Source organism: Vitis vinifera, chromosome 11 (genome assembly GCF_030704535.1).
Source record: "Vitis vinifera cultivar Pinot Noir 40024 chromosome 11, ASM3070453v1".
Taxonomy (NCBI): domain Eukaryota; kingdom Viridiplantae; phylum Streptophyta; class Magnoliopsida; order Vitales; family Vitaceae; genus Vitis; species Vitis vinifera.
In genome coordinates, this window is record NC_081815.1 from 12,513,422 (window position 1) to 12,536,699 (window position 23,278).

At 33.5% G+C, this 23,278-nt stretch overlaps 2 protein-coding genes across 4 annotated transcripts; one reads left to right on the forward strand and one right to left on the reverse strand.

The window, feature by feature from the left end:
* Window positions 1-924: 924 nt before the first annotated feature.
* Window positions 925-10,443, forward strand: LOC100253606 (TORTIFOLIA1-like protein 2). 3 transcript variants are annotated; one of them, XM_010658408.3, is made up of 8 exons: window positions 925-1,281; window positions 1,872-2,707; window positions 3,905-4,099; window positions 4,191-4,293; window positions 5,388-6,040; window positions 6,695-7,405; window positions 9,020-9,185; window positions 10,204-10,443. In XM_010658408.3, the coding sequence occupies exons 2-8, from the start codon at window positions 2,057-2,059 to the stop codon at window positions 10,218-10,220; spliced, it is 2,496 nt and encodes an 831-aa protein (XP_010656710.1). In that variant the 5' UTR covers window positions 925-1,281; window positions 1,872-2,056; the 3' UTR covers window positions 10,221-10,443. The 3 variants fall into 3 exon arrangements, with proteins under 3 accessions (XP_010656710.1, XP_010656711.1, XP_010656712.1); XM_010658409.3 differs by having other exon boundaries at window positions 925-1,262; XM_010658410.3 differs by lacking the exon at window positions 925-1,281 and adding an exon at window positions 1,314-1,442.
* Window positions 10,444-10,563: 120 nt separating this feature from the next.
* On the reverse strand, window positions 10,564-17,988 carry LOC100255419 (probable serine/threonine-protein kinase PBL17). The gene is made up of 6 exons (XM_010658411.3): window positions 17,613-17,988; window positions 16,411-16,766; window positions 15,384-15,519; window positions 12,136-12,272; window positions 11,803-11,926; window positions 10,564-11,320 (listed from the first exon to the last, which is right to left on the reverse strand). Exons 1-6 carry the CDS (start codon window positions 17,665-17,667, stop codon window positions 10,758-10,760), a joined length of 1,371 nt encoding a protein of 456 aa, XP_010656713.1. The 5' UTR covers window positions 17,668-17,988; the 3' UTR covers window positions 10,564-10,757.
* Between the last annotated feature and the right edge of the window lie 5,290 nt (window positions 17,989-23,278).

Sequence of the window (23,278 nt, forward strand, 5' to 3'; positions counted from 1 at the left end):
TAATTTCAATAAACTTTTAACCTTTTCATAAAATAACCATATATATATATATATATATATATTATTTTTTTAAATAAAATTATAATAACAACTCTTATGTGACATACAAAAATGTTTAGAAGTTTATATTAAAAAAGTGAATAAATAGCAGTAACTCTCACTAAGAGGGTTATTTGGTTAAAAGAGCTATTGGAAACCCAATTTTGGAAATCTAACATTTCGTTCTTTTCTTGCCACATTTTGACAAAAATATCCTTAATCTTTTCTTGTAAAAATAATAATTTCTTTTAAAATTTACATATAATTAATTCAAATAGTTAAGGGTATTTATGTTAAAAATATGTTATTTTTCAAGCAAAAACATAAAAAATATTAAATTCATAAATATGATAATTATTTCATCATTTTAATAGATTAATTCTTAAAAATATAATATAAAATTTATTTAAAATAATTAAGGTATTAAAATTTGCTCATTATTCATTGGCAATGATTCCAGCTAGCGATTTTAATTTAAAAAATATTTTAATTTTTTTTAAATATTTGATAAAATTTAGAAAATGATTTTAAAAATCTAAAAAATCATTTATACTGTTGAAATTTTATTTGTTTGATAAGACATTCTCCTAAAAATACTTTTTTTTTATTGTCAAACACGTTTTTCATGTTTTATCTTTTTTTAAGACATGACAAACTATAGAACCGGTAAATTATGAATGAGTTTACTTCAAAATTTAAATTTATTAAAAATAGTTTTAAAAAATATAATGTAAATAAGTAATACATTTTATATATATATATTTATTTTAAAGACAAAAGTTTGAAAAAAACTTATATGTATTGGGTTTAAAACATATAAGAAATACCGATCTGAATTCTGACCCAAAAATTCGGAATTTGAAGTTGGGAAGTGTCAGAGAGTGAGAGCAGATCCAGATCGTGGGCCCAATCCAATGGCCCAGAGCACGCCAAAGCGTTGAGGGTGGGACCCACTCGAAAGGCGCTCCTCTGAATTCGAAAACACAGAACAAAGCGCGAAAAACAGAGACGACAAAACCGGCAACTGACGGCTACGATTTCTTTAAAGTTGTCCTCAATTGTTTTTTTTTTCTTTTTTGGAGTTTTTGAGATTCGTTCTTTATTCATTTTGAAAATAAAATAATAAAATTATCAAATATCAATTTCTGATCTGCTTTTTATGCTTTCACGTTGCTCTCAAAATGTTTCGTACAACCTACAAAGAGGTGTTGTTCTTCCACAATGTAAGATGATTTTTGGAAGGTATCTATTATTGTTTATTATTCTTTTCTTTTCTTTTTTTGTTGGAGTGGGAGTGTACGTGTGTATGTTGATTTACACTCTGTTTGGTTGCTAAGAAAACAAAGGAAAATATGGGGTGTCTTATTTTTGTGTTGTTTAGGTTTGGGGAGTTTGAAATTAAGGTTCGTTTTTATGTCCTTGTTTTTCTCCTGTTAGTGTGATGGTTTTGTAGAAATGGAAATGTAGAATGCCGGTTGTAGATGTCTGAGGAAAGGAGTTGCTTTAGAAAAATTTGAAAATGGAATGCAGTTTTTGAATGTTGAAATGAAATGCTCTTCTTGTTCCCACTTAATTTAGGACCTCGTATTTGCTGCTTCTTTGCTTCAGTTTCTAGTTTAATCATTCTGTTTCGTCACTGAGAAATTGATCCGTAGAAAGGAAACCAAAGGAAAAATGGTGAATCTTTTAGTTTTCGTTGTTTTCGTTTCCAGTAAGTGTGAAAAAAATGGGTCCCAAATCATAAAGTTTGAAGCTTTTCAAAAAAATTTCTACATTTATATCTATCTTAACTCAGGCTTCATTTAGTCTGACTTGTTGCTGTCCTATTGTAGGGCTCTTCTAATGATGCAAAATACAGAAGTCTGGCATTTCATTCATGTGAGCTATAGCGTTGCTGGTGATATCAAATACCAGACCTTTAAGTGCCCTTCTGTTACTTTTTAAGCCCTTGGCAATGAGGAGTTCACCATCTTTGGTTTAGTTTTTGTTTGTAGTCAGTGTCAAGATACGTGCTAAGATGAAGACACATACACATTTAAAAGCCAAAGGCACGACTAGGGTAAACACCCAGCAGGTTATTTTTGAGCTTAAACATCGGGTGGTACTAGCTTTAAATAAGCTTGCAGACAGGGATACTTACCAAATCGGGGTTGATGAGCTTGAAAAAATGGTTGAGTGTTTAACTCCTGAGGGTGTTGCCCCATTTCTGTCTTGCATATTGGATACTGATTCTGAGCTGAAGAGTGCAGTCCGAAAAGAATGTATCCGAATGATGGGTATGGTTGCAAGCTTCCATGGGGGTATTATTGGGCCACATCTTGGGAAAATGATGGCTAGTATTGTTAAGCGGCTCAAGGACTCAGACTCCGTTGTGAGGGATGCTTGTGTGGAAACAGTAGGCATGTTGGCTTCAAAATTAAGCAATGGTGAGGGTGAAAGTGATGCAGTCTTTGTGACGTTAGTGAAGCCTCTTTTTGAGGCCCTGGGCGAACAAAACAAGCAGGTGCAGTCAGGTTCAGCATTGTGTTTGGCTAGGATCATTGACAATACCAATGATCCTCCAATTTCAATCCTGCAGCGGATGTTGACTCGAATAATTAAGCTGCTTAAAAACCCACATTTTATGGCAAAACCAGCCGTCATTGAGTTAAACAGAAGTATTATTCAGGTAAGATTGTAGCTGTGCACATACTCAGTTTACTTTTTGACTTTTTTTATGTTGCTATATCTCTAATCACCTGCTAGATGTCAGTTTGAAGTTAATGGGATTCTCATTTTTGAAATGCAGCCCAAATAAGATTTCTTTTTCACTTTTATCTTGCTATTGATGATTATTGTTATCCAAATGGAGAATGAATCTTTCAGATTTAGTTGATAAGTGTACCCTTATTAGATTCAATTTACATAATGTCTTGCCACTGAGTTTCTAGGGGATTTAATTGTCGTAATATGTGACAAGGACATCTTGCATAATTTCTCAATGCCGTAGTGCATGTGGGTTATGCTTATTTTGATTCAGTTGGAGAACATACTTATACCTTACTAGTTCTTTTAATATGCAAGGGTGTTTTAGGCCATTGTTTTATAATTTATGTACCATTAATCTATATCCAACTAATATTTGATGTGAGCTAGACAAATATTGTTAAATAGGCCTGATTTTAAATTCTCTAAGAACTAGAGCTAATATCATGTCATATTACCACTAGAGCCAAATGCTCAAGTTATTGGAAAATAGGTCAACCATGTATATCAAATTGGCCAACAGAACAACATGCTCCATGTGGCCCATTCTTATTTATGCCCTGCCACTAAAATGGATGAGAGGCACATCTGGTTCTCAGGAAATGTGCATAGTGTTGTACATGTAAAATAAAACAAAGCAGAGACAAGAATTAGCTCAAAAACTAGGACAGTTTATAAACAATTTGAAGCCCTGGTCACAGGAGCCAGATCTCCTAAGCTCTCAATCCTAAATTGCTTTTGACTGCAAATGTTGACATCCTGAACTCCTTAGCAAATGAGATGCCAATGACAATTCTGCATTAGTTGTACACCTATCTGATGCATCATAAAAGAGTTTTGCCAATTGCTTTAGTTATGCAACAAATAAAAAGCATGAGGGAAGTGTACAATCTTCTTCTGGATTTTGACAATGATTTTTGTTCTTAACAAGAACCCTAATTGGAATAAGCTGGTAACAATTTTGATGTTTCATGCATTGTGGTTCAATTTTTGTCACCATTTTATATGCGATTTTGTTATTTATTTTTTGACTATTTTTATTTCTTTTCTTGTGCTTAATTGAATTCTTCATCTTCTATATTTATGCCCTCTTTCAGTTTTTTTTTCCTTAATGTTTCAGGCAGGAGGTGCTCCAACACAAAATGTTTTATCTGCTGCAATTACAAGCATCCAAGAGGCTTTAAAAAACAGTGACTGGACAACACGCAAAGCTGCTTCTGTAGCACTAGGGGAAATTGTTTCAAGTGGTGGATCATTCTTGGGATCTTTCAAGGCTTCCTGCATTTGTTCTCTTGAATCATGTCGTTTTGACAAGGTTAGTGTTACTCAATGATGAATATCTGAAGGATTTTTTTCCCTTGAGGATCGTTGCAGGATCCTTTAGATGCTCCTTGTATTTTATATAGGTGAAACCAGTTAGGGACACGGTACTGCATGCCCTACAGTACTGGAGAAGTCTTCCAGGGCCTGATACTCCTGAACCTTCAGAAGCTGGATCTTCTATCAAAGGTTTGTTGGCTAGCTCCATTACTGTTCAGATTGGCTTTACCTATTTGTCTACTTATTACTCATTTCACCTTGTGTGTTGCTAAATTATGGTTTTCTTTCAGAATCTATGTGCATCCTTCAAACATAACTATGTGGTTTGATTTGCACCTTTGAACTATATTGCTTTTCAAGGCTGTGGATTTCACTATTTTATCTGAAAACAACCAGAAATCTGATACAGTTTTATTAGGTCATTTTATTCCATGATGAATCTTGAGTACTTGGTACATTACAGGAGCAGTTGAAGTTAATTAGAGTGAGTCAAGATGAATAAGATGGTACAAAAACTTGACTATGATTTTCCAGTTTGGAATAACATATGTAATATATCCTAAATTTAAATTGATTTTATAGTTCCAGTTGGCCAAATTGGATGGAGCATGGAGCTACAATTTCATGAATTATGCTTTTTTTTTTTTTTTTTTTCAAAACAAGATTGAAGGGGGTCATATGCTCAAAATCTGCCATTTTAGGGATTTATTTTTTTTGTCTAATCTACCTTTAACATAAATTATTTAAGCATATGCTTTCTCCTCAGAATGACAATTTTGTTGCTATTGCTATATATGTTATATGGATATGTCAACTCACATGTTCATACATTCGGATATATTGATTTGAGCATCAGCATGCTACTGTTATGTCATCTGTTGTTTGCTTTTTCATGATGGTGCTATTCATAACAATTTAATCACTTGTTTTAATTGATAATAAAAATTATGAAAGGACAAGCTACTATTCTTAACCTACTATGATGTGGTTTGCTTCTGTATATGGTAGCTCTGAGCTACTTCACTGCTCTTAACAATATCTGCCATGCCATGTTTCTGAGCTAAATAGTTGGGAAATTAAAGGTTTTCTTTTTTGGTGCAGATACTTACATTATGACCTCAAATCTTTTAAGTTAATTTGTTTTATTAAGTTGGAAAGGTCTTGTAGAATGATGAGGTTGACATAGATTTTTCTATCATGCTCCCATTGTTCTGTTTACTCCATACTCATTGATATCTATATTGTACCTCTTTATCTATTAATCATATATGTACTTCCTACAGAAAACTTCTGCGGAGGTGACTACAGTGATCTCACTAGTGCCAGCGACTCTGGATGGAAAGATGCCATGCTAAAGAAAGTTGCTACTGACACAATCAAGATGAGAAGGATTCCTCTGTCTGTCAGAAAAACATGTCAAAATTATGTGGAAAACCCACAGCATTCCAAAGCAAATGATTGGAATATTGAAATTGCTGTTTCAAAGGCCCATAATGTTTCTTTAACTGATGTTCATAATGAGGAGTCTGAGGGCAGTTCTGTTACTAAGACATTAGAAAGAACAAGTGCTGATGTTAAAAGTATGCAAGATATAGGGTATGAATATGGGACCATAAATGACAAACAAGAGTGTTCTTCTGCATCCAATGTTGTCGATAATTTTGAGACAAAATTTGTCACAGTTTCTGATGACTTTGAGGGTGGTAGAAACCTGATGGGAACAAATCAGCGGTTTAAAGCTGAAGAGATTAGCAGTGAAGAACAAATATTCTTGGCAAAGGTGCAGGATCGTAGGAGTCTTGATTCTACAGTCACTGAGCTGAGTTCGCAACCAGTGCGTGGATGTTGTTTGCAAACAGCCAATGAAATGGTTTCCATTCGAAAGCAGCTTTTGGAGATTGAAAACAAGCAGTCAAGCTTGATGGATCTTTTACAGGTAATTTTTTAGGTCTTTTTGACATTCTTATATGTCCATAATTTCAGAATGGGAATTGCTCCTGAACTCAACTGTCAGGTACATAATGTAGATAGTCTCACAAACTGTTCTTTCAAACTCAACGGAATATGCTTTATTTCTTTCTATAGACAACCCAAGGGACCAAATTTGAACACTATCCAAACAATTTGCTGATTAGAATTAGGAAATCCTGAATTGTTTGTGCGTATTCATTTTCTGTCAAGACCCAAGATCTGGCACATCAGTTAATTTTTTGAGAAAAAAAGTTCAATTCCAGAGTTTCCAAGTCCTTGTACGAGTTGGTTTCTGCTATTCAAAAGCATTTTGTATCTTTGGATGTTTCCTGTATATAATGTGATTTTCCTTAATTCATATTTTTTTGGTGTAAAAATATCTTGCATGTGGCCTAATTAGCTGAGTCATGAGCATGAAAACCATCTGCACAAGTGCATCCAGTAATCCATATCTCATTATCTGGGTCTAGCTTTTGGATTCCTTATTTTAAATTGTGAAATAATTATATGTCATAAGATTGCGAAAAGTGATATGCAAAAACTTTTTTCTTAAGCATCTTAAAGCCATGGAATGCTCTTTAATATCTTTTTTCTTTTTTGGCAATAAACTAATGTTCAGGTGTTTACAACCAGAACGATGGATAGCTTGTCTATGATACAATCAAAAGTGCTAGGTCTAGAACATGTTGTAGACAGATTAGCACAAGACCTTGTCCATGGGGTGAAATATTCTGATCTGGCAGGCACCAAGCTTTTGAGGAAGGGCCAAAATGTTGCTTCTCCTAGGCTCTCTACGTGCACTCCCAGACCATCTATAGATTTGCCTAATAAACAAGCTACATTAACATCTATGAAAAATACAGAGATTTGGGAAGAAAGAACATTTTCCAGGAGCAGATCAATCAATTCTGCCAAACAAGATATGGAGATATGGACAGATACTACAGCAAAGATAAACAGAAATTCTGTTCGGAAGGGCATCCAGAATAACTCTGTGAAAGGAACACAGAACATGGCATGCATTCAAACAAGAAAAACCGATGCTGTCTTCTTGCCAGCTTCTATTGGTAACACCAAGCAAAATGGTTCAGAATGCAAAAATAGCCTGTGGCATTGTGTGAAAGGTTTCCTATGTGAAGGGGACATAGAGTCTGCATATGTGGAAGCTCTCTGTTCTGGTGATGAACTTGTTCTGGTTGAGCTTCTTGATAGAACTGGCCCTGTTCTGGAATGTTTATCACACAAAACTGTCAATGATATTCTGTGTATTTTGGCATCTTACTTCCTCGAACAAAGATTTATGAACTCTGTAATCCCTTGGTTGCAACAGGCAAGTTACTTCACTCTTACTATTTTTTAAGATTTCAAATTGTTTTCTACGTCCCAGCTTCTCTTCTCTCCATTATTATGGATTATCTGCATGTGTCTTGAGGTATTTAGTTGAATATAACAACTATTTGCTAGATTTTGGAGTGAGTTGGTGCATAGCTGCATTGTCATATTTCTTGCCTCCTAAGTGTCTGGTGCACATGGACACCTACACAATTGGACACATAGCCAGTATGAGATAAGGGCCTTCTTGGTGTTTACCCATGCATCTAGCTAAGTGTTCTTGGTCTTCTCTTTTTAATTTTCTTCTATGTCCCAGCTTCTCTTCTCTCCATTATTATGGATTATCTGCATGTGTCTGGAGGTATTTCGTTGAATATAACAACTGTTTGCCAGATTTTGGAGTGAGTTGGTGCATAGCTGCGTTGTAATATTTCTTGCCTCTTAAGCGTCTGGTGCACGTGGACACCCACACGATTGGACACATAGCCAGTGTGATATAAGGGCCTTCTTGGTGTTCACCCATGCACCTAGCTAAGTGTTCTTGGTCTTCTCTTTTTAATCATAATGTTAATGTCACAATACATAAATTACACAACTCTCTCTCTAAATTTTGTGTTGTGAACAATAACATGAATAATTATTCTATTAGATTACCATCATGTTTACTTGTATGGTAAGATACTAAAATTGATCCCTTATTACAGAAGAGCTTCAATTTTTTTATAGCATGACAAAAGGAGATTGTCATTATTAAGGATATGTTTGGAAGCACATCAAAACGGAATTGTTGTGTTTATATTCTGTGAACAGTTCTGCACAAATCAATCATCATTATTAACACACCGTTGCCCTAGGGGTTGGGGCTTGAACTTGGTGGTTAGGCATTTAGCTACTTTACCCTTTTCCCCCTTTCTTGTCTGTTTATACTTCATAAAGAAAATGACATCATTAGGAGTCATACCATTAAAGGAAATGGCAACCATCACTGTGAAATGTTAGTAAAAAGCTGGAAGTAATTCAACTAGATCCTGAAACTGAACCAAGACTATTAGTTGTGGTGAGGCTCCCATTTTCTTATATGATCCCATTTGTGATTATCAATTTGGGCATTTAATGTATGTGAAAGAATATGGAGTCATTCAATTTCAATGATGAATTTGTACAATAAAATTGCATTGTAGCATACAGACTTTGGTTGACTAACTTAGGCTGATTGACAATTTTCCTGCTTAGACTAAATTTAAAAAAAGGATTATTAACTCAGATTGTAATGATTTTTAGTAGTTCAACCTAGAAAATTGGTTGTGACACTTTAACCAAGCAGCTGGTCAGACTTAACTTAAATTTTCAGGTGCAGGCCAATGAATTTGCATGAGACCATACTGTACAACCATCCAGTTTCTTCTGATATTCCTTTTGTCATAGAGTTGAATGGAAGTGATTTAATTCTCTTTGCTATTTATCTTTCAAAATATTTGAAATGGTTTGAATTTTCTTATCTCTTCGAACTGAATGAAATTGTTTCTTCTTTTATCTGACCATTTTTTTGTATTATGTATGGAGTAAGCTGGAGCAAAACTCTCATTTTGTGTGCTGTTGTTACACATTTTAGGTGGTGGACCTAAGTACTATCCATGGGCCAAATTACCTTGTTCTCTCTGCAAAAGCAAGGCGAGAATTCCTGTCTGCAGTTGAGGAGGCTGTTAACATGGAATTTCCTAATCCTGCTGAGAGAAGATCTGTCACACAGCTAGCTATGAAACTGCACCAACTTTGGGGTAAGATAACTTCTACATATTGGAGTCTTAGGTTCACAAACATGGTAAATGAATCCAAGGTTTTAGATTTTGTTTAGATGCTGATTAATTCTTACTTAAAGTGAAGAAATTCTCAATTATTTAAAGAATCTGATTGCAGTTACATTTGCTTGCACTGATTTTGTGTTGGGAACATGAAATTATATTTGTTTGCTGTTATCTCAAAGCTTTTTAATATTATGATTGCATAAAATATTCTGCTATTGGACCTTTAACAATGTAGGATACATGTTCATGAAATTTCAGACTTGGAGAGTTGGAAAACCTTTGATAATGAGCATGACCTTTTCATCCTGTCAACAAAATGAGATACTTACCTCCTCAAAATAGACCACATTGTTTATGCTAATAGTGATAGGGGGACAGCCACTTGATCTTTAAAGGAACCTTAATTTAGGATTTTGGCACCTTGTTTTTGTTAGTTGTCATTAATCTGGTCTTATTAATTTAGGATTAATAAACGCCCTCTAGCTGGTTAAGAAAAACAATGGCTGTTTAATTAGGAAATTTTTCTATGACAGTTGTTCTTCCACATTTCTTTTATCTCTATCAAAGTTTATAATTTGTTCCAATCGAAATATTAGATTAAATGTGAGGAAGTGCCAATGAGAAAATAGTGCAGTTATGAAGAGCAAGGTATGAAGTGCTAACACCCCAAGAATGGTTTAAAGAATTGGTATCATATGACGATTAAAATGTCATTAGGAATGTAATGCAATTTATGGTTTCATTTATATTCCATTCTGTAATGGCTGAAATGCCCTCCACTCATATGCGATCATTGTTATTTATTTATTTTTATTTCTTTGATTTGGAAGACTGATTTAATGACGCCTGCATGTAGCTGAAATTGATAAGACAAACCAGGAATGGTTCTTTAGTAGGCCAAACAAAGTCCTCCAATTAGATAAACCCTTTTGTCCTTTTAACCTACTTTCAAGGGAATATCACAAAAACCATGAATTTTGTGTTCTTGCAGGAAAATGCTCTAGATGATCAGATGAAATGAACATGGTGGTCACAACACGTGAGGATTTGCAGATTGCTTATAGGAACTCATTGCTCTTACAATGATGATATGAAGGGGGATTGTAGTTAAACATGTCATGGGCTTCATGTTCATCATCTTGAGAATGGTTCTACATATAAGTTGCGGTGAACAAGTGTTAAAAACTCTTTACTTTTCAAAGTAATGTCAGTAACAATGATATTCCCTTTCTTCTTGTGTGCTGATTATCAGTTGAAAGCTTTGGTTTCTAACTTTGTAATGCCTAAGCATTTGCAGATTACAAATAGAAAAAGGAACCATACAAACATGCTGGGTAAAATGCCACACAGCTACTGCAATACCACAATTGCTCATTAAAGAAAACAAATCATTGTTCAGGTGGATACAGGACAACTTATGGCTCCTTAAACATCGCAAGATCCTCAAGGAAAATGGTAATAAGAAAGAATACTTAAAAATACCAATCAGATAGAAATGTTGATACATCTCTTGTACAGGCTCAACTTCCAGATGGGTTCCTCACTTCAACTTCTGGGGGAAACTGGTTTCTCATCGGATTCAGAATCTACAAATGGACTGCAGAGACCACCTTCATTGGGAGGCTCACTCTTGCTCCTTCCATTTGATGGTTTTCTCTTTTGATGAGTCTCACCTTTTTCACCATCCATATTAGTTGGCTTTTGCTTCTTATCTGGGTTGCTATGGGTGTCCTTTGGAACTTCATAAAGGGTTACACAGCTGCTGCCTCCACTTTGAAGCATGGCCTCTTCCTGATTTTCTGATTGTGTGGCAATAGTTTCAAGTATTTCAACTACCTGGCTCATAACAGGCCTTCCTTTTGGGTTTTGACTGAGGCATTGATATGCCAAATTGGCAACCTTCAGTGCCATTTTGGTTGAGTATTGCCCCTCCATTCTTGGATCTAAGATCCTCAGTAGCTTCTTATTATGGTTCAAGAGTGGGCGTGCCCATTCAACTAGGTTGTGCTCTCGACTGGGCCTGCTCTTGTCCATGGCCCTCCTTCCAATGAGCAGCTCAAGCAGCACCACTCCAAAACCATAAACATCACTTCGAGCCGTTAAATGCCCTGGCCACACCAAGGAAATTGTTTAGGTCATAACCTATCATGGTTCAAATACTGGTCTGCAATGCAGTTGTTGATGCTGTCAATAATAAACAAGTTATTGTTACCTTCTAAAGGGGTATCAAGCTAAAAAAAATATACCAAATTGTTGATATAATAAATGAGCTATATTTTTCCCTTTTTTTGATAGGCATGGGATGAAAGCTACGTGCTTTGCAACAGTTGTTCACATCAACAAATAACTATGTGAAGGTCATACCAGTATGTTTTAAACATACCATTCAAAAAGTAACCAATTATATAGTTTATAGCAGATGTTCACATTAGATATGTGCTCTCTTCTGTTGTTTTGATCAGATTTTGTATTTTGCCGTCTCATCCTTCTTAAAATACTTTTATTTAATGGAAAAGATTTAGTGTTTTTGTGGGGAAAAGAAACCCTTACAAGGCAATTAAGTGCAATTTTTGGCAATTCAAAGACTCACCAGTCATTACATACTCAGGAGCTGCATATCCATATGTGCCCATCACACGTGTTGACACATGGGTCTGGTCTCCCATAGGTCCATCCTTTGCAAGCCCAAAGTCTGAAAGTTTTGCTCTAAAATTCTGCAGGTTATAACTTCAACTCTTAGAAACTGTAAGTCACAAAATCAATCAATCAATCATTTCACTTGAATGGTTCTTTTGTCTTTTCAAAATAAACTTACTATTATTTTCCACAATATTTTAAGCTCATTCCATATGTGCTTTTTATCTTCCACTCAATGTGCTTTAGAACTCTTATTTAAAACCATGACAAAGAACTGATGACTAACCGCATCTAGCAAGATATTTGATGTCTTGAAATCTCGGTATATGATAGACCTTTCTGCACCATGAAGAAAAGCAAGACCTTTTGCTGCATCTAAAGCAATCTTCATTCTTGTTGACCAAGTCAGTGTAGCACACACCCCTACCAGCAGATAAATACAACAAATAGGACATGAAAAATATTTCATTGAACAAATAATTAACAATATTTGTTGAGAGCCAAAGCTTTGACATTTTAAGATTTATTGGTTGACGGTGACTCCACTATTGTCATTTGTGTGTGTATCCAAGAGAGAAAGAGGTCCATGGAAGTATGATGAGCAGATCTAACAAAACTATTGATGTTGCAAGCAATGTGAGATGTTATGGTGGTTTTTTATTTTTATTTATTTTTTGGGTGAGGGAATCTTCACATGTTGGCCAAGAAACAGATCTTTCGGTCAAGTGAGGGGCTAGACACTTGGTTTCTTGGGGACTTGTTAACCCCCTTGAGATGTGTAGTGCTCTTGGATTATACATAGTTTCCTTTAGAAGACAATGTTCAATTTGTTTCGCTTTCTTTTGGAGGTATAGACATGCTTTTTCTTTTTTATTAGTCTTTTCTCCTCATAATAAATCTTGGAAAGATTTCTCATCCTTTATTGTGGTTTACAAGTTCAATATTCTGGTTTCCAATTTGAAAGAAAAAAAACAGAGTATAAGATAATTTTAAGATATATCTTGGAGGGGGTTTTTTTTTCCTACTTTTTCTTTAAACTCGTTCATACACCTTTGTGGCGAATCACTTGCCTCACTATACTTTGGATTGTGTCACAAGAGAGAAACGCTAGGATCTTTGAGGAAAAGTGGAGAACAAAAGAGATCTTGTAGGATCTAATTCACTTTTATTCATCCTTGTGGGCCTCTTGCTTAGTCACCTTTAGGGGTGTTCCACTCAATGTTATGCAACTCAACTGGTATTCAGTTTGTAATTCAAAAGAGGGATAACAATGAGAGATTTTGAGTCTTGAGGAGATTTGTGGCAGTCTATATGTATAGTCCTCCATGTATAGAAGAGGTGTTAAGTCTTTTGTGTGGTTTTTTGTATTAAGAGGGGAGGACCTCCCATCCTCCTCTTGTACTTTTTCCTTTTCTAATATATTTCTTGTTTCCAATAAAAATAAATAACAAAAAAAAGACCCTAACCAGACCAGTGAACCAGGTGAATAGGCTCTTAATCAGTCTAAATAACCTATTAGATTGTATAAAGGTTGAACCCACAAAGACCAATTTGACTGCCTCGGATTTTTTGTTGCATATACAAACTGGTGAAGTCACAGAGAAACCTGGATGAGTCAGGCTTCCCTTTGACTTTTTGTAAAAATCTTAAAGCAGGCAAAGTGGTAGACATGACTTGAGACCTCTAGCCAGGACCTTGGCAAAGAATAGATCAGATTACACTTGCCCTCTTTCAGTTTTATTTTAGTTTATTTTAATGACTTCAAAATATGCTAGAAAACATAGACAACCATTTATATTTTAACCCAAGCACCAATGTTATAATGCAAAAACCTATAGTATTTGATATGAAAGATTATGCATTGGAACACTATTTAATGTTATTACATATGTGTGTAAAATCTACATCATAAAAATAAATTTATGTCTACATCAAATGATAAAAATGTTCATAGACAACCCCTTGCTAGAGTTTTCACCCTACAAAAGTTTGGAAATCTTTTACCATTTATCATTGAACTTTTAATTATTCTTCTATTCTCTAAATATTGTAAACGATTAAAAATATATATCATTTTCACTTATTTTTGAGCAAAATTTGTTCTCTCATAATGACATTTTTGTGAAATAGTAACTTGTCATGGTTTAACTAATTGAGCAATTTATAGCCAATTTAGGTTAGATCAACTGTGGTAGTGTGGTTGTAGTACAACCACATGTCACAGCACAAAGAGAGCTTACAATTTAGCCACTTCTCATTTTGATTTAATATTTTTTTAAAGGTTCAACCAGAAATGACTTAGTTTAGGAGGACTTTGAATATGCGATATATATACATAAATACATACAAGCATAGAATATGTGATATATATATATATACATACATAAATACGTAAATACATACATACACTCCCTAGCTTTTCACACTAATCCTCATCGTTCAAAAGTGTTCTGCAGTTTATATCATGTTACAAGAAGCATTCCTTAGCTTAATCCTATCTTGAAAATGGGTCAGTCATTCCAGAGGAAAAGCTTTCATGCAGCTTAAGATGGCAGGGAAAGAACCTCCTCCGATTGTTACAACTTTCAATCCAGTCAACCACCATCCATTTCAGGTGGGTCCCACAGGAACGTGTGTGCATGAAATGGCAGAGAAGAGTTACTCTTGATAAAGCCTTACAAGGCAAGTGGCTTGAGAGATTTGTGAATGATTGAGATAAATTGTAGAGGAAAGCATGGTGGATAAGTTTAGGGAAATCAAGAAGGGTGTGGGGTAGTAGATTCTTTTTATTTTTACTAGTACTGTTTTATACATGGAATAAACTTAGAACCTTCCCTATCTGCACCCCAATCACTTGATGCTTTAGCAAGGCCTCAAGAACAGGGAATCTAGAAAGTTATTAGGAAGACTGAGACATTCTCTTTGTTGATCAAAGTGGTATTTCTATAGAGAATGGTCATACAAACATATTCTGGCACGATATGGAGAGAATGCTCTTAAGAATTGCTTCTTGGATTTCTTGTCTTGCAATCTGATTCTGATCAAGAAGTTCTGGCTGCCAATTACTTGTGTGAAGGGAGGAAATGACCATGGGAACTAGTAATTCATCAAAAGTTCTCACAATTTAAGATGTCGTGCTAGTGGAAAGTTTCATGTCTTATATCTATGAATATATTATCAGGACTGATGGGAAGGATGCTTTGGATGTTAGAACTGATTAAATCATTTTACACAGTGCCATGTTTGAGGATTGCTTTCACCTTTCAGTCATTTATAGCGTGGGTTTCTTGTGCTCCTATGGGCTATTTCATGCAGGGAGCTATTTTCTCAAAAAAAAAAAAAAAAAAGGTGGGGGGCTGGAAACTCTCATCATCAACCAGTTTGATCCTATATTCTCTATGTAATTAGACTACTTATAAACATTAATACAAAATTGATGTGTCAATGTGTAAGGCTTGTTGGATTTGATTATCATGAGTCATGAAACCTCATTTATAATCAACACTCAGCTTTTAAATGCCATTAGCTACTTACTGCGAAATAGGTGTTTTTCCAGGCTTCCGCATGCCATATATTCATAGACCAACAGCCTATGGTCATCTTCACAGCAGAATCCAATGAGCTTCACGAGATTTGGGTGACTGAGCTGCCCTAAGTAGTTGACTTCCGCCTGCAAAAGAAATCCACAACAATGTTGTGAAACAAGCACTTTAAGCATTAGGATCCACAAAAAAAATAAGCTTCACTATCACTTTTTAAGAAAAAATGCTTCTACTTAAACTCTTATAATAAGAATGTAGATCAGAATTTTTTTTTTCCAAGTTCCAATATTCTGTTTCTCTTTTGCAATATCAAGTAATTTATCTGCAGAATTGCCCAATGTATGAAACGAGGCACCAACCATTTTAAGCTGACTGTGGACATTTGGAGGTCAAGAAAAATCTGTTCATTTATAACTGCATAATATTTAGAGTATCCGTTTTGATCCTTCAAATATGACAGCTCAGATAGGCTACTAAAGGTAATTCTAGTGGATTTCAAAAGCCACTCTTAGATGACAATTTTTCCTAATCCACTCAAAATGTCACCATTCAACTTCAAACAAGAAGCAGGAGGTAACACCTTCTTTCAGAAACAATTTAACATTGCTTGATATGACAACAGAGAAACATCATCCAAAAAACAGGCTTCACTCTATTTCTAGGGCAAGATGAACAGTTGCAAGGATGAAATCAATTGTCTGTTGAGAATTCATTAAGGGTTGATTTCCATAATAGTTGGAAACATGTAATTTGCCCTTTCAATGAATGGCTAGTTTTGAAAGGCCATTGCTTGCACACCAATTATGTCAACCGTGTCATGCATCCACTACTCTTCCCATTTATCACTGGAATATCTCTCTATTTCACTATCTTTTCAGTAAAAAGATATCATTTTATAACCACAACAGAGGAAATAAATAAAAGCCTCCCTTATCATATCTATAGGCAGGATGGCTATAAATTGGCATATAGGAAGAAAATGTGTACACAGAGATAAGAAGGATAAGTCCTGAAAATACCAGCCATTCTCTATCGCCTTGAAAACCTTCTGGATTAAGCTCCTTAATGGCCACTTGTGTTGTCTTGTAACCTGGCTTTACATTCTCATCTATCACTCCTTTATAGACAATTCCAAATCCACCCTCCCCAAGTATCTGATCTGGTCGGAAAAGCTTTGTGGCCAATCTCATCTCTTCATATGTGAAGACATCAACATTCCAATATCCAGGATTCTGGCGCAGATCCTTTACATTTTTGGGAACCACATGAATGCTGGTTGCAGTTTCCCTGCCATCTGACGCTGGTTTTCTTGGAGAAGTAGCTGCCTCTTTGTTTTCTTTGGTGGGTGATGTAGCAGGAACATGGCCTACTTCAACTGAAATATTGAGCCAAAAATGAAAAATAAAATATATATATTGTTTAACCAATTTATTTAGCTAGAGCTTGTTTCAAGTTAGTTAGTTAGTTAGTTACTCTCATGCATACACAACACATCATTGAATATATATATATATTGTTTAACCAATTTATTTAGCTAGAGCTTGTTTCAAGTTAGTTAGGTAGTTAGTTAGTTACTCTCATGCATACACAACACATCACTGAAAAACAAATCAACCAAATCCCACCTGACCATAAACCCCATCCCACCAATTTATTAGTTCTATGCTACCACCATATCAATGGAACTAACACCTCCAAGAAGTGTTTAGGACAAGTTTGGCTGCATGGAGTTGGGTTTTATTTTGATTTTTGATTTTCAATTCTGGCACTTGAAAACCCAATCTTGTATCATGGAATTTCATTTTTTTTCCACGAATTTGAGGGCCATGGAATCCAAAAACTCAAGACCAAAATCCATAGGCAAATAAAGCAAGCAAGTAGCCAGTAAAACAGCAGGATTCAAACTTCATGCAAGGAAACCTATCCTCAAGAAACTTCATCCAATAATTCAATTCAAGCAAAAAAATTTGGCACAATAAACACGTGAATTTCCTTTTGATTCAGTCAAATTTAAGATACTAGTTGTAGGAAGAAATATAATCTATTAAGTTTAATTTTTCTTAATCAATTTATGACCGTCGAGATCAAACACGAGCCACTTCATTGTCAACAAATGAGAATATTAAAGACAATGGTGTCAACAAATTAGAATATTAAAGACAATGGAAAGGTTCAACAAAAATAAACAAATCTTTCCACAAAAAGAAAGAAATTTAAATACCTGGATTATAATTAATAGACGAACGGTGTTCTTGAGAACTAAAACAAATCCCCATTAAAGTTGAGCCCAAATTCGAATTCGAAACCCGAATCGAAATTTCATCCTCCCATTATGGGCTTCCCTTGCTAATCGTAGAAATGCTAATGTTCACACAGTTTGGTATATTGGAGCCGGATCCGATCTGGGCCTGTAATGGGTAGAGGGGGAATTGTCCGGATAATCCCGGAAAATGTGGAATTTTCCCGAGAAAATACCAGTGAGAGAGAGAGAGAATGGGAAGGAGAGCAGAGGGGCTTGTGGGGATTTAAGTTTTGGGATAGCCGCCTCCGAAAACGCCAAACCATGAGCCAGAGCGCCTTCAGTTGGTCCGCATCTCAATTTACCATAATACCCTTAAACTTCATCATTTATTACATAAGAACCCTTCGGGCATTATAAAATTATGCTTCATTGTTATAACAACAAGAATAATTTCCTAATTTCAAATAAACTTTCAATCAAACATATCTTATAAAATTTATTACATTTTCATAAATAGTGTTATACATAGTTTATCTAACAAAGAATCAACTTTCTATTTTAGAATCTTTGGCTTGAATGCTCAATTTTTCCAAAAATATTATAACATTCAAGTTCAAAATTATTAATAATTTTTAATCTAATAAAGTTTATAAAAACTTTTACATTTATTAAAAAAAAATGAAGAATATATTTCTTATGTTTTTACTAAATAAATTATCATGACCTTTTTCTTAACGTTCGGTTAGTACACCCAAAATTGAAATTTTAAAGTTTCGTTTTACAATTGTTTTGAAGAATAATTTATACTTTTAAAAAAAATAGAAAAACACATTTGATAATAAAAAAAAACTGTTTTTTATTTTTTATTTTTAAGAATAAAAAATAAGATATTTTAAGATAACGTTTTTTTAGTCATTTTTATTTATTTTTTGATGATTATTTTAAAAAATAACAATACAAACATGTAAGTTGATTAAAAATAAAACACTAGACCCTCATCGGCTACGAGAGTTGAAGATTTCCATTTGAAGTGGGGGGCCTCTTTCTGCCAAGAATGAGTTGTTGAGATGCATGACGAACATCACCATCTTGCCATGGTGGTGGTTGAGGATGACGTCTTCGTTGAACCAAGAACAATGGAGCCGGTAGAAGCTCGCAAGAGGAGCTAAGAGAGGGATAAAAGAAGAAAGAATTTTAGGGGATACCAGCTATGAAGAGGGGAGGGAGAAAAACGGGCAGCTATTGAGAGGATTTTTTTTCTGAAAAAAAAATATATATGGAGAGTGGGTGCTAAGTTTTTGTGGCAGTTGAGGGATTTTAGAAGGAATGAAAAAAAAGAGAGGGTGAGAAGAAGAAGAAGAAGAAGAAGAAGAAATTGACCCCAAAATCATCAAGGTTTGTTTAGCTTCCTTTTTTTTTCTTTTTCAGGTAAGAACACCATAAATTTTGAAGCTTTGTTTGGAATCTAACTTGGGTTTCGTATCCTTGTTCTTCACCTCAAAACCCACTTGTAATTCCGACTTCTTTTTCGTTTCCTAGCAGCCAAACTAGGTTCCTTTAATTTTCTTTGTTCCCCTTTGTTCAGTCTGGTTGTTGAGAAAATGGAGGAAAACTTTAGAAAGGAAATGGGGTTTTGCATTTGATTGTTTGAAATTTCGGATCTTGGCGAAGGTCATTTTGGACTCGAAAAGCTAGAATCCTCCACTCAACTAAGCTTATTATGGCTACTTGTGTGAGATTTGATGATCTGTTTGCATTTGATGTTTAGTTGTTGATGTAATTCGATCATTATGATTCTATTATTGTTGGAAAGTATTAAATTCATACTTCTAGGCAACAAATTCGGAAGCTACAAATTTTGTGGGGGCAATGGTTTGGGAGCATAAGGATTGCATTAGGAGTTTGAACTAAGTGAATGAAAAAAAAAAACATGAATTTAGTCGTGATAGGAATTGATCCCTGTTCTCTTTGTATAAACCTTTCTGTAAATTATTATAATTATTCTCATTATTTTTTATCATTGTTTATGTGGAAGATTTGATACTATCTTAGTAATTACCTTTATTTGGGCATTTTTAAAATAAATATCTTTATCTGGGAGTTGATACTTGCTCAAACTTGGATGCTTGGTGTAGGGACCCCTCCCCACACGTGGCACACATCTCCTAATGACACGTGGCACACATTCTCATCCGGATCAGCCTCATCCGGATTTCCCCAAGAGTACACGTGGCGAGCTTCTCCTATCCAGACTCCCTCAAGGAGAGGCACACGACACTCACAAACAGAACATCCGGACGACTGCTACAGCACATCCGGACAACCGACATACACTATCCGGGTATGTTTGTCCGGATCATTGACTGAAGTAAGCAGGTTTTACACGTTATCACAACAGCCTGCCATGGCCCACGTTCCGCCACCTGCATGGTGAAAGGACAAGAATGAAGTGACGACAAGTCACTTCCTGCGATCACTTCCCACGATTTCTGACAGTCGCAGCAACTATCACGATCTCTATCAGCCGCCCGTAGGGTGATGATGGCCCTGCCACCACCTAGTGTCATCATGACAACACAAAATATCTCCCTACCATTAAAGAGAGAAACAAAGCTTCTGATACTATATATATGAACCTTCACACAAAGAGGAAGGTAAGCTTGCAATACCTGATAAAAGGTCAACTGATTTATCTCTATCTCTCTAACCATGGCTGACAAAACCATCGGAGGGTGCGTTCGAACACCCTGTCCGGACGCCTTTTGTAGGTAATACGATTGAATCAAGAATCTATATTGGTTGAGATCGTGCGTCCACCCATTTGGCAACTACATGGATCACCAGGGACGTGAGGCCTCAATACTTGGCATGATTATTTGCAATATGTAGATAGATGGTAGTCCCAAGCAAATTTTGAATGAATATGTTTAATTTTCATTTTCAAAATCCCATTTTTCAAAACTTTAATTTTTAAATAATTCTTCAAAATTCCATTTTCAAATTTAGTTCCCAATTTTCAAAATTTCAATTTTGACATTTAATGATGTAATCATTATTATTATTATTATTCTATTTATTTATTTTTAAAAAATTCCATCTTTAAATAATTCTTCAAAATTCCGATTTTCAAATTTAATTCTCAATTTCCAAAATTCCAATTTTCATATTTACTTATTTAATCATTGTTATTTTCGTTATTATTATTATTATTATTATTATTCTATTTATTTATTTTTTAAAATTCCATCTTTAAATAATTCTTCAAAATTCCGATTTCCAAATTTAATTCTCAATTTCCAAAATTCCAATTTTCACATTTATTTATGTAATCATTATTATTTTTGTTATTATTATTATTATTCTATTTATTTATTTATTAAAATTATATATTTAAATCAAAATTCTGATCTCCAAATTTAATTCCTAATTTCCAAAATTCCAATTTTCACATTTATTTATGTAATCATTATTATTTTGGTTATTATTATCATTCTATTTATTTATTTATTTTTTAAATTCCATCTTTAAATAATTCTTCAAAATTCCGATTTCTAAATTTAATTCCCAATTTCAAAAATTCCAATTTTCACATTTATTTATGTAATCATTATTTTTATTATTTTATTTATTTATTTATTAAAAAATTTCATCTTTAAATAATTCTTCAAAATTTCGATTTCCAAATTTAATTCTTAATTTCCAAAATTCTAATTTTCACATTTACTTATTTAATCATTGTTATTTTCATTATTATTATTATTATTGTTCTATTTATTTATTTTTTAAAATTCTATCTTTAAATAATTTTTCAAAATTCCGATTTCCAACTTTAATTCTCAATTTCCAAAATTCCAATTTTCACATTTATTTATATAATCATTATTATTTTTTGTTATTATTATTATTATTATTCTATTAATTTATTTTAAAAAAATTCAATTTTTAAATAATTCTTCAAAATTCCGATTTCCAAATTTAATTCTCAATTTCCAAAATTTCAATTTTCACATTTACTTATTTAATCATTGTTATTTTCGTTGTTATTATTATTATTATTATTATTATTATTATTATTATTATTATTATTCTATTTAATTATTTTTTTAAATTCCATCTTTAAATAATTCTTCAAAATTCCGATTTCAAAATTTAATTCACAATTTCCAAAATTTCAATTTTCACATTTATTTATTTATTTATGTAATCATTATTATTTTTATTATTATTATTATTCTATTTATTTATTTATTTATTAAAATTCCATCTTTAAATCAAAATTTCGATTTCCAATTTTAATTCCCAATTTCCAAAATTCCAATTTTCACATTTATTTATGTAATCATTATTATTTTCATTATTATTATCATTCTATTTATTTATTTATTTTATTTTTTAAAATTCCATCTTTAAATAATTCTTCAAAATTTCGATTTCCAAATTTTATTTAAAAAAAAAAATTCATTTTCAAATTTAATTTCCAAAATTTCAATTCTTAAATTTAATTTTCAAAACTTCAATTTTCAAATAATTTTCAAGACTTCAATCTTCAAAAAAATTTCAAAACTCTAGTTTTCTTCCGAATAGTTTTAATTCCACTACCCATTGTCAAATATTTTTTTCAATTCTGCAACTCTTCATCCATTAGGGTTTTAAGTCACTAAAAATCCCGTTTTTAATAGATTTGCTATCTTTCCTTTCAGGCAAGCACTTTTATTAAAATTTCAGTAAGAATGAATTTTTCATAATTTTAAAATAATGGAATTTGTGAAACTGATCTATGCAAGATAAATTGGGCTTTGGTAGGGGCCCTACATATGAGTTTTCTATTCTAATTGTCAATTGTTATACGAAATGAATGTTGTTTGATCTTAGTTTTGCTCTTTGATATGCATGTGATGATTTTATACTTGAGCTAACCCTGTTTCCATGATAGCGCGCTATTACTTGCTGTCAAGGTACGCTCCCACTCCCACTTTGCTTACTCTTACGCGTGATTCGTTTTATTACTTGATCATTTCATTGGTATCCATTGATTTCCTTATCAATTGCTACACTTGCTTCACCTTATTTAGTAAAGATCCATTTTTAAGGGCTTAGAGGGGCACTATGGTCTTTACCATACATTCTCAATGAGTAACTTGAACCCGAACCTATACTCTATTTTTCACAGACTGTTTTTCCTTCAAGAGTCACACTTAGAGTTTTTCTTTCTTATTTTATTTTCCCTTTAAAAAATAAAACAAAAATAAGTGGCGACTCCAAGTCTTTAAAAAAAAAAAAAATCAAATTTTCACCAAATAAATAAAAGAAGCTAATTTCGCCATCGAGTGGAAACGCATGGAGCAAAATACATGGTCTACAACTATATATAAAAATTAGTTTTTGAAAACTATTTATCATAACCATTTTGAAAACAAGTACCAAATAGGCCATAATTATTTTTTCTTATTTCTCTCACTTTCTTTTATTTCTCATTTTTTTCCATCCAAAACTTAATCCCATTTTATTATTTTAAATTCAAAAGAGTAGAATGAAATAAAAAAAAAAGAAAAGAAAAAAAATGCTTAAACATGTTTGATGATTTTTATTTTTATTTTTTTATAATAGTTTTAAAAAATCATTTTTAAAATTAATTCTAAAAAAAA

Coding starts and splice junctions, on each gene's coding strand:
- LOC100253606 (XM_010658408.3), top strand. CDS start 2,057: ATGAAGACACATACACATTTAAAAGCCAAAGGCACGACTAGGGTAAAC. Junction 2,708..3,904: donor TAAACAGAAGTATTATTCAG/GTAAGATTGTAG, acceptor TTAATGTTTCAG/GCAGGAGGTGCTCCAACACA. Junction 7,406..9,019: donor TAATCCCTTGGTTGCAACAG/GCAAGTTACTTC, acceptor TACACATTTTAG/GTGGTGGACCTAAGTACTAT.
- LOC100255419 (XM_010658411.3), bottom strand. CDS start 17,667: ATGGGGATTTGTTTTAGTTCTCAAGAACACCGTTCGTCTATTAATTAT. Junction 15,520..16,410: donor AAGGCGATAGAGAATGGCTG/GTATTTTCAGGA, acceptor TTTCTTTTGCAG/GCGGAAGTCAACTACTTAGG. Junction 11,927..12,135: donor CAAATATCTTGCTAGATGCG/GTTAGTCATCAG, acceptor TATAACCTGCAG/AATTTTAGAGCAAAACTTTC.